At 66.6% G+C, this 10,268-nt stretch overlaps 2 protein-coding genes across 2 annotated transcripts; one reads left to right on the top strand and one right to left on the bottom strand.

Annotated features, from left to right (window-relative positions):
- Positions 1-1,631: 1,631 nt before the first annotated feature.
- On the bottom strand, positions 1,632-2,984 carry PFL1_04875 (uncharacterized protein; the record flags this gene model as incomplete). Its single annotated transcript, XM_007882403.1, has 3 exons — positions 1,632-1,648; positions 2,058-2,265; positions 2,697-2,984. The coding sequence occupies 3 exons, from the start codon at positions 2,982-2,984 to the stop codon at positions 1,632-1,634; spliced, it is 513 nt and encodes a 170-aa protein (XP_007880594.1).
- A 1,271-nt stretch (positions 2,985-4,255) lies between these two features.
- PFL1_04874 (uncharacterized protein) lies at positions 4,256-6,037 on the top strand (the record flags this gene model as incomplete). The annotated part of the gene is made up of 2 exons (XM_007882402.1): positions 4,256-5,516; positions 5,652-6,037. The coding sequence occupies 2 exons, from the start codon at positions 4,256-4,258 to the stop codon at positions 6,035-6,037; spliced, it is 1,647 nt and encodes a 548-aa protein (XP_007880593.1).
- Positions 6,038-10,268: the final 4,231 nt, after the last annotated feature.

Raw genomic sequence — 10,268 nt, 5'->3', positions numbered from 1 at the left:
CAACGAGGCGGGCGTGGCCCAGCCAGCCAGGCCTGCTGACCCGCCCGCTCGCCCGCCAGCGAAAATTCGCAGCTCTTGAAAAAGTCCCTCGCCCAGCGCGCACGTGCCGGCCTGATCTCGGCCGACGTCCTCGGAGCCGCAGAGGCCGGGCATCGACGCTCGCGTACGTCGACTCGCACGGCATCCCCTCGCCTCTTCGCCGCCTCGCCGCCTCGCAACCTTCGCAAGGCTGACCTCCTGGACGCCTCCTAGGGCTGATGGTGGCGAGGTACCGATGCGTTTGCTGTCCGACGCTAGGGCACCTGGAAGCTGCGACTGGGGCGATCAGGGTCCGACGTTGACGCCATCTCGACCTGTCGTCGCGCTCGGGGAAGGCTGCACCCCGTCCCCGGCCGGCAACGTAACGGGGAGTCCGCCATCTCTGCTCCCGCTACTGATGCGTTACCAGGTTCGTCGAACTCGCTCCGATGGGCACGTCAGGACGAGCGAGGTCGTGCTGCGAGCGTGCGGGGCGAGTGCAAAGACTCGGGCACGTTGTTGGATCAGCCCCGGCCCGACCGGACCGCAGCACATCACCGTATTCGAGCCGCAGTTTGAGCAAGATCGACCACCGCAGTGCCGGGGTGGAGCTCGCCACGTCGCGACGTGATACGACGCTCGCTGCGCACAGTCCGACGAGGTCGGACGGCAGTGGAGGGTGGTGCGCGCTCGTCCATCGCGCTCGGTGGCAGCGCGAGACCTCGTGCAGGCCGGTACATCAGCACATGCTGTCGATCGCTCCCCAGCCGTGAGTCTGGATGAAGCGCCCAGCTGCGCATCGCTGCCTCGAGGTAGGCCACGGTATGCTAGCATCTAACCCGTGAACGACGACGTGGCAAAAAGGGGTGGGAAATTCGTCACGATATTCGAGGCAGGGCGGTGTGGCGCGGGCTGGACGCAGAGTTGGACAGCTCGGACCCGCACCGGCACACTACTCCTCCCTCACCCAGTCCCAGACCAGGGCCGGACCGATCCTCCTACCGCGGACGAGGACGACGTTGGACGCAGTACGATTCGAGAGGCGTCGCGGCATGTCGAGCGAGTGTCGTCCATGCGACCCGGTCCAGCGGCCAACGACCAGCTTGGCATGCGACCGGCTGGCATGCGATAGCCAAGCTTCACGGGCAAGACGACGCGGGAGAAGCATTGTATCGTCCCTAGCGGCCGCACCCCCATCCCAGTCTGCCACGACACCAGCTGGTATGGTCTACTCGAGCCCCGCCGCGAGGCCAGGTTCGAGCACGGGCAAGTCCCCGTGCACGCACCACCACTCCCCACCCCTGCACGACTCCATGCACGCACAGCACAAGACAACACCGTCGCGGCCTCGCCCAACACGCTCCTACGTCGGGAGCGCCAGGGCCCCGTGGACGTGACACCCACCTCATACTTCTTCCGCTCAGCGCACGAAAATCTGCCCGATCGAATCGCGACCGGGTCCATGCGCACCTCTTGGTTCTCACGTGGTCTGCATTGCTAGCGCGCTCCTCGCAGACACACGGTGGTCGGAAGCGAAAGCGAGGACGGATCGCGTGCTGCTAGGTTGCCTAGCTCTATGGCCTTGTGGCCGGAACGTCGGGTCCACGAGGCGTTTAGATGGCGGCGAGGCCTGGATGGCGCATTGGAGAGGGATGGCAGAGGCGGACGCAGTCAGCGGCTGTTTTCTTCCACACAGACAGTGCGCGGCTGGGCGATCAAGGTCGGCCGGCCAGCAGAGACGGCACGACGGCGCATCCGCCACCGCGCCACTAGGAGCGGACTGAGCTCGAGCGTCGATCGATCGATCGCAAGCTGGCCGCCGTCCGTCCGTCGCAGCATCGCACAGCGCCGCAGCCAAAGGCGTGCCGGTGCACTCCCGTCCCCCATTGCGTTCGCCTCGTCTCGAGCTCGATGAGACGCCGTGCAGCCTCTCGCCGACGACGACGCGGGTAGTCGAACAGCGCGAAGGCGGCGACAAGGACGGCGAGCCATGGTGCCGGTCATGCTGCCTACCGGCAGCTCTTCGATCGTGTACTCACTTCCAAACTTCTCCTCGTAGCCCGGCGTGGTCCACTTGCCCTTCTTGACCATCTCCTCGACCGTCTTGCCGATCTCGGGGCGGGCGGCGATGACGTCGTCGGTGGTGAGCTGGTTGAAGGGGCGAGCCTCCTCGATGTTCTTGAGGGTGGCCTTGAGGTCCTTGAGCTCGGCCTCGATCTTGGTGGCGGTGGCCTGAGCCTGCTCGGTCTGTGGTGTGCGGAGGCGGGGCGAGGAAGGGGTCAAGGTGGAGGTGGTGGGTCAGTCCGAGGTCGGTAGCACAAGTTGGCTCGAGAAGCCGCGCCCTCCGGTCTGTGACGGTCTGGCACGATGGCAGGATGCGCCGACATTGCGAGGTCGAGTTCGGCAGGTTCAGAAGATGGCTGCGGGCCAGAGCCGAGGCGGAGCGGCAAGGATCGGTGACTCGCGGCCGATGCTAGCTCTGCCAGCCTAGTTCCCCGACTCGAGCGCCAAACTTCGTCCAATGCCATCGTCCTCCTATGCCTGCGCCATGCCAAGTGGGGCAGCCCGCGAGGAGACGCAGCCAGTGCTGCTGCTGCTACTGCTCCTGCTGCTGCTACTGCTCCTGCTGCTGCTGCCGAGAGAAAGTGGAACGGAGGGCGGATCGGTCGCCTACGCACTGCCTTGGCCTCAAAGGCGTCGATGGCCTTGAGCTGGGCCTGGACGTCGTAGGTGACGGGCTTGAAGTCGTTGAGGATCTTCTTTGCCTGGTTGACGACGTCCTTGTTCTTGAGGACGGCGTCGTAGTGGGCAAAGTCGACGGTGGTGGACTGCTGCTTGAGCTGGTTGAGGGCGCGGCGGGCGTCCTCGTTCCTCTTTCGGAAGGCCGAGATCTGGGCGAGGGTGTTTTTGCCGAGGCCGAGCTGGGAGCTGACCTTGGCGAAGTCGACGGCGGCCCTGGATGCCATGGTGAAAGAGCGGTGGTGGCGGAGGTGGTGGTGGTGGTGGCGGTGGCGGTGGTGGTGGTGGCGACGAAGGTGATGACGAGGTGGTGACGATGCGGGGTAGGAAGGGTGCGAGCAGAGGCGCGAGATGGAGCTTCGAGGCGGGCCAGGCGACTTCGGAGAGTTGGCAGCGATGATGGCCAGCCGGCGCCTGGAAACCTCGAATTTCGCGCCTGGGCTGGCGTGCCCGGCCCCGCGCAAAGCCGCCGTGCCGCCCGCTCGCGCCCGATCACCGCCGAGGGGCCTAGCGCCAAGCTGGATGGCTTGGCTGGCTGGCGGGGGCGGTGCGTGCGCTGCCCCCTGCCTGGCCCGGCCTGCCCAGGGCCTGGCTCGACTCGACTCGACTCGACTCGACTCGACTCGATGCTGCCAAAATCCGATTCTCGATGCACCCGAAGCGCTCCGCACCTGCGTCCACCGTCTCGCTGTGGCCTGGGCTGATGGTAGGCTTGGCACGTCTTTGCCGGCGGCCCTGTGGCGGGCTGCGAGCGGGAGAAGAGGCCATGCCATGACCCAGCCTGCGCTGCTCGCCACCTTTGCTTGTTCGGCGGTGCCTGGCCAGGCCGGCTCTCTCTTGCCGGCGTTAGAAGCAAGTGCAGAGATGGGCACGGAGTCGATCCAGCATGGTCGAGGTCGACGCAGGCCAGGCCAGGCCAGGCCAGGCCAGGCAGGGCGGCGTGCATGGGCCGCCTGATTTGGGTCGAGGCCAGGGTCGGGCAGCCAGCCAGCCAGCCAGCCAGCCAGCCACAGCAGCCAGCCAGGCCAGGCCCAGACGCCGCATCTGAGCGCGCCCCTCGCAGCGCCAGACAGGGTGAGGCCCCAGCAGCTCAGGCTGGCCAGGCCCTCTGTCAAACTCCACTTTGGTGCCCGCTGCGCCCGGCCCCGCAGCCAGGCCTGGCCGCCCTACCGCCAAACCGCCTCTCGTCGACGGCGGCAGCGGCAATACCCACCACCACCACCACCACCACCACCACCACCACCATCACCCAGCCGTCCTCGTCTCCTCTTCCTCCTCCTCCGCTCGTCGTCACATCGATCATCGCCAGCACCGCAAGGGACTGCCTTCCGACACTCTGCCCCCCCCGCGTCGCCTTGCCCGCCGCACCACTCTGCGCGCTTGGCCAATCGCGCACGCCCCGCCCATCCCATCCCTCACACGTCGACCAGACCACGACTCACACGCAATCGCTAGCCGCCGCGCCGCGCCGCCCCGCTCCGCTCCCGCACCGCCCGACATGCTCTCCACGCCCGCCTACACCAACCTGATCAACGACCTCAACCGCGATGTCTTGAAGGCCAAACCCGCAGACCCGCTCCAGTTCTGCGCAAACTGGTTCAACGCCAGGCTCGAGGACCAGCGGCGGCAGCTCCTCGCCCAGACCTCGACAGACTCCCTCTCCCTCCGCTCTCCATCCGCCATCCCCCCGCGCAGCATCGCCCCCGGATCCACCTCGCCCACCCAGAGGACCTCGCTCTTTAGCACCGACCCCTTTTCCCAGCCCGCACCATCGGACCAGCACGGCGCCGCCGCCGCCACCTCGTCCCAATGGGCCCCCTCGGCCTCTCCTTCGGCCACCGCATCCTCTCCCTTCGCCGCCGCCGCCACCAACTTCCCGCCCGCCGCATCCTCGGGGGCAGCCTCGTCGCACGCGCCGTCCGAGTCCCCCGACAGCCACCTCAACGTGCCCTTCATCCCCGCCACGTTCAACCTCGGCCGGAGAACCTCGGTCTCTGCCGAGAGCATGGCCCCCTCGGCCGCCGGCGCCACCGACCCCAGCGTCGCCCTTCCAAAGACCGTCATCCCAAAGTCGGACGAGCAGATGGAGCGGATCCGCGGCTCCATCGGCGACAACCTCCTCTTCCGCAACCTCGAGCAGGACCAGTACCGCGACGTGCTCCTCGCAATGAAGGAGGTCAAGGTCGACGCCAACGTGCCCGTCATTGAGCAGGGCGCCCAGGGCGACTACTTCTACGTCGTCGAGAGCGGCACCCTCGACGTCTACATCCGCTCCACGGCCGAGTCGACCCAGAGCTCCGACGACGGCACGGGCCCCAACAGCTCGCTCGCCGCCCTGGGCGAGAAAAAGGTGTCGTACGGGCCCGGCTCGTCGTTTGGCGAGCTGGCGCTCCTCTACGCCCAGCCGCGCGCCGCCACCGTGCTCTCGACGTCGCCCTGCACGCTGTGGGCCCTGGACCGCGTCACGTTCCGCTCGATCCTGATGGAGACCAACTCGAGGAGGCGCGCCCTCTACGAAAAGTTCCTCAAGGACGTGCCGCTGTTTGAGCACCTCAGCGCCGCCGAGCGCGCCAAGGTCTCGGACAGCCTCGAGCCGAGGGACTATGCCATCGGCGAGCGCGTCATCACCCAGGGCGAGCGGGGCTCCGAGTTCTTCATCATCGTCGAGGGGGACGCCGAGGTGCGCAAGCGCAAGAGCCCAGAGGACGGCGGCCAGGAGGAGACGGTCGGCAAGCTGTCCCGGGGCGACTACTTTGGAGGTGAGTGGGCGAGCGAGACGCGGCGGCCCTGCCTGGCTGGAGGACTGACGGAAGGCCTCGCGGGCACGATCACTGACCTTTCTTTTGCCTCGTCCGTCTCCGTCCCTGTTCCTTTGGCCCTTCGACGACACGCAGAGCTGGCGCTGCTCAACAATGCGCCTCGAGCCGCCTCGGTGGTGGCGAGCGCGTCTTCGGTGACGTCGGACAAGCTTCGCGTCGTGACCATGTCGGAGCGCGCCTTCACCCGCCTGCTCGGGCCGCTGGCCGGCATCATGGGTCGCCACGCCAAGGAGACGTACGGCGGCGACTACGGCTTCGGCGCGCCGTCGATGGCGCCGCCGCCGCCGCTGCATGCCCATGCCGGCGTGGTGGCCATGTCGGACGACACGCCACATCCGATGGACTCGACGGCGACGCCCGGCCAGGGAGCCTGGTCTGCGCCGAATCCGTTTGCCGCGGCCGCTGCGGCGCCAGCGATGGGCGGGGCAGGGTTTGGCGGTCTACGCTCGCCCGATGCCTGAGGTCGCAATGGTCCCCCCCCCAGCTAACGGTACCGTAGAATCAGACCCGCACCGCGGCGCCGGCGCCGTCGCAGCGGCAATCCCTGCCGCCGCGCCCGTGGCCGAATACTACACTACAGTCTTCGATGATCAGCTCGTCGGCCGTTTGCCCGTCGGTCGTGTGCGTTTGGTGTCCGTCGGGATGTCTCCCCCCCTGCTCGCGCAAGCATGTGCGGCTCTTGATCATTGTCGTCGAGCGAAGCTTGGCGGGGCCTGTCAGGATGGTGGCGCGGGCTGCGGCCGAGCTGCTGGACCGGGACGGGCTGCGGCCGGGCGGGAACGAGGCTCTGTCCGAGGTATCATCTACTGTACAGTACCGATGCACAGCAAGGCGGTGAGCCAGTCTGCAGCGCAGCCAAGGTGAGTGGGGCCCTGGCCTAGAAGGTGTCGTCGTCGGGGCGTTCGTTGGTGGCGACGCACGTCGTAGCTGGGAGGCGCTCATCATTGATCGCCTCCGTCCCCCGGTCCCGGTGGGGGTTGGGTGAGGTTAGGTTGGGTTGGTGGAAGGCATCGACAGGGTGGCAACACACGTACGCGCACGGTGGTGGTGGTGGCCGGCGCGCTGGCTCAGCTTCGACTTACGGTGCGTGTGCGCAACCGCGCAGGGCCTGCACGTCGATGTCGCTGCAGCGGCCTAGCATCGCATCGCATCGCAGACGGATGCAGCTCGAGCCTAGGTAGAGGCTAGGTACAAGAGTCAGAGGCAGAGGCGACCGAGGTAGGTACAGAACGTGTGCGCGAATTCGAACAACCCAGCATACAGCAGCCTGCCTGCTTGCCTGGCGCCACGACCTTTGACAAAAGAAGCAAGGCGCCATGGTCAGGCCCCAACCCCACCCACGGCATGCGCTCTATTCAATCTTAATCTCCTCTCTCTCCCTGCCTGCCTCCCTCTCTCTCTGGGGGGCCTCTTCCAACACCGCCTTTGTCTACGCAGCCTACTACAGGTGGCGCATTCGTCCGAGATGACGACTCGCCTGCCTCTGGTCTCGGTGGGAGGTGGGGGGGGGGGGGGGGGGGGTTCGGGCCTGGCCTCGAGGAACAAAAGATCGAGGCAGGCGGGTGTGGGTAAGAGGTGGCGTCTGCAGATGCGGCAACGTCGGCCGGGCGGGTGCCGTATGTACCCGGCAGGCAGGCCACAGGCAGGCGGCAAGCTAAGCTAGAGTGCCACGCGGGTCTAGCCGGCCTACCGTAGCCCAGCCTGACCTCGAGTGTACCCGAATGGGGCCGGAGCAAGGATGGATGGACGTTCGTTCGCCTCCTCGTCGACGGCCGAGGATCCCCACTTGAACGGCGCGCGCAAAACAAGGCAAGCCATCAGGTAGGTAGGCCCTGCCGTCATTCCTAGCCTGCCTGTCTCTTGGCCTGCGATACGTGGTCAGCACCGCAAGCAAAAGCAATGGTTGTTGGGCAGCGGTCGAGCGGGAGAAGGGGCGAAGACGAAGACGAAGGCAAAGGCAGACCAGACCACGGCCAGGCAGGAAGCATGGCTTGCAGCGGGTACTTTTCCCCCATCAGGAGGCTGGCTGAGGCAGGCAGGCCAGAGAGCCGGATCGGTGGCTGGGCTTCCATGCATTCATGCTCGGGGGCTTGCGCAGCGGTGGATCTGCGCTTGCCAAAAGGTGCCGCCGCCGAGCAGCCTAGCCTAGGCTGCTGAGGCTGAGGCTGGATAGGAAGGGTCGGGACCATGGTTACGTTCGTCGCCACCACTACTGACCGACGATCGCAGACAGGCAGGGGCCTCTTTGGTTCCCACTAACTACTCGTCAGCGCACGCCACGCCACGCCACACCACGCCGCGCCACCGCCAGGCCCGCCACGCCGTGTGGCTGAAGATGTACGGACGTACGTGTGCTGCCGGCGCTAGCTAGCCTGCTGCCAGGCCAGGCCAGGCCAGGCCAGGCCAGCCCCTGTACCGGCGTGCCTGTACCTGGTCATCGGTAGCATTGGAGCCGCCGCCGCCGCCCTCCCGTCAGCCCAGGTAGGCTGCCACCTCGTCCCGTGGCCGTCCGTCTCGACTGGTTTGGGGCCCGTCACCACCGCCTCGCCAGTCGCCACCCCGCCCGTGCGTTGCAGGCGGTGATGCGATGATCGATATCGACACAACCTGCTCCTGCTTGCCTCTCTCCCTTTGGCTCTCGACGTGCTGTCCTGCCCCCAAAAGCTAAGAGGCCGGTCTAGACTCTGTCCTCGCGCCTGCCGTGACGCCACGATGTCTTTCAGCGCACCGCCTAGAAGCCCGACCTAGAACAGGCCGGGAGTCAGAGCGTAACCTAGCCTTACCAGGCCGCCCAACTCTCTCTGGCTGCGTTGACCATGAGCGGGTTGCTTGTTTGAGCAGCTAGGATCCCAACGCAGCCAGCGGCTGGCTGGGCACGCTGCGCCGCAGTGCGTGCGTGCGTGCGTGCGTGTCAGATTGATCTCCAACCTATAGCCTCCTGCCTGGTCCCGGCTGCAAACGACGACAACAGCCGGTGCAGTCTGCGGTCGGTCCCATAAACGTCAACGCGAGTGCGCGTGCGCGGGAAGAGATCGACACCGCCGTAAACTCGCGCCAACAAGCAAGCAAAGCAAAGCAAGCGTGCGTATGTAGCATGGCCACGGCCTCTTTCTTCGACAACCACACATCGACGGCCGGTACGGTATGCTACGCATGGTAGCCAGCTGGTTGTCAAGGGGCACTCGTCCCGGTGTGAGCAGGCCAGGCTGGATCGGGCCAGCAGGAAACGTCGGACCCGGCGAGCGACGATGCGAATGCGATGCGGTGCGATGCGATGCTGCCATGGCGAGGGGCCAGACCTCTTTTCAAAGGAGGTGACGCCCCACGAGACGCTGCGATGCATGCATACCATGCCATGCCACACGCATGCGCTGTCTGACTGCCTGCCTGCCTGCCTTGTCTGCACATTCGCGCGCCCGGCTCCCTGACTCCTCCATCCCGAGTAGTAGGCCTGCTTGTCTTGCTCCTGTGCTGTGCTGACGCTTGCTGGCTCCCGGATCATCTCTCGAGGTAGAGGCAGGTGCAAAGACAGGCGGCGGGGATTAAGGTTTCCATTCAGGGGGGCTTACAGGCCAGGCCAGGCAGGCCGAACCATCGACGTCGCCGCGAGTTGGGATGCCTGCCTGCCTACCTCTGCCTCGCCAAGTGAGAGGATGTTTGGCACGCCGTGACATCGACAGACGGTTCGGAGCGGACACCATCCGACCGACCGGCTGGCCAGCCAGCCAGCTTGCTGCTTGCTTGCTTGCTTGCTTGATCCTCGGCGTCGGCCGGTGCTGGATGCGGCCCGCACCGGCATACTCGAAGCAAGCTGCAAGCCAGCTGCTGCGCTGCCTGCCTGCCTGCCTGCCTGCGAGCCGCCGCCGGACCCACGCTTCGGAGCGTTCCGAAACGGCCCAAGGAAAAACTAGGGTCCAGCACCGTACCGCTCTCACGCCCACGACGGCGAAGACGACGACGACGACGACGACGACTTGCAAGACCGCCGAGGCAGAAGAGGTGATGAGCGGGCGGGGCAGGGGTGTGAGACAGCCCCCGCGCCCCTAAGCGAGCAGCAGCAGCAGCAGCGCCAGCCTGTCCCCTCTTGCCCCGGCCCGCGGCGACGATGGCCCACCACTCAACCTCTGACTCTCGACCTTAACTTGGCGACGTTTCCCTGCCTGCTAACGGGCGCAGCGTTACGTTCTATCTCTTGTCGAGACAGAGCCAGAGCTACGTACGGCTCTCGCAAACGATGGCCTGGCTTGCTTTTTTTCGTCTCCAACCTTGAGCCCAACGCTCGGCGGGGCGCGCGCGAGGCTGGCAGCAGCTAGGAGGGAGGAGGTTCGGTCGGAACCCGCGGCGTCATGTACCGCCCTGTGCAGCAAAGTCAGGCACCCACGCACGTCCGCTCGGGCGTGGGCGATGCCCTGGGCCTGGCCCCTGGCCGCCCCTGCCTTTTGTCTGCCTGCCTGCCTGCCTGCCTGCCCCCGCCTGCCCTTGTCTGGGAACGGGCGTGGGCGTGTGGCTGTCCGCGTATGGGGCGCCGCGGTCTGGGGCTCCTCTGCGTAGCTGGCGCTGGGGCTGCCGCTGCCGCTGTTGGGTTTCTTCTTGGCTGCCCGCCTTGCCCGGCTACCTACCCTCTTGACAGGCTGCCCGCGCCCACGCACAGCCTGGCGGGCGCCACCTTCCATCGGGCCCCTAGCCTCTTGA

The sequence above is a fragment of the Pseudozyma flocculosa genome (genome assembly GCF_000417875.1).
Source record: "Pseudozyma flocculosa PF-1 unplaced genomic scaffold scaffold00016, whole genome shotgun sequence".
NCBI classification, from domain to species: domain Eukaryota; kingdom Fungi; phylum Basidiomycota; class Ustilaginomycetes; order Ustilaginales; family Ustilaginaceae; genus Pseudozyma; species Pseudozyma flocculosa.
This window is presented reverse-complemented; position numbering and strand designations above follow the sequence as displayed.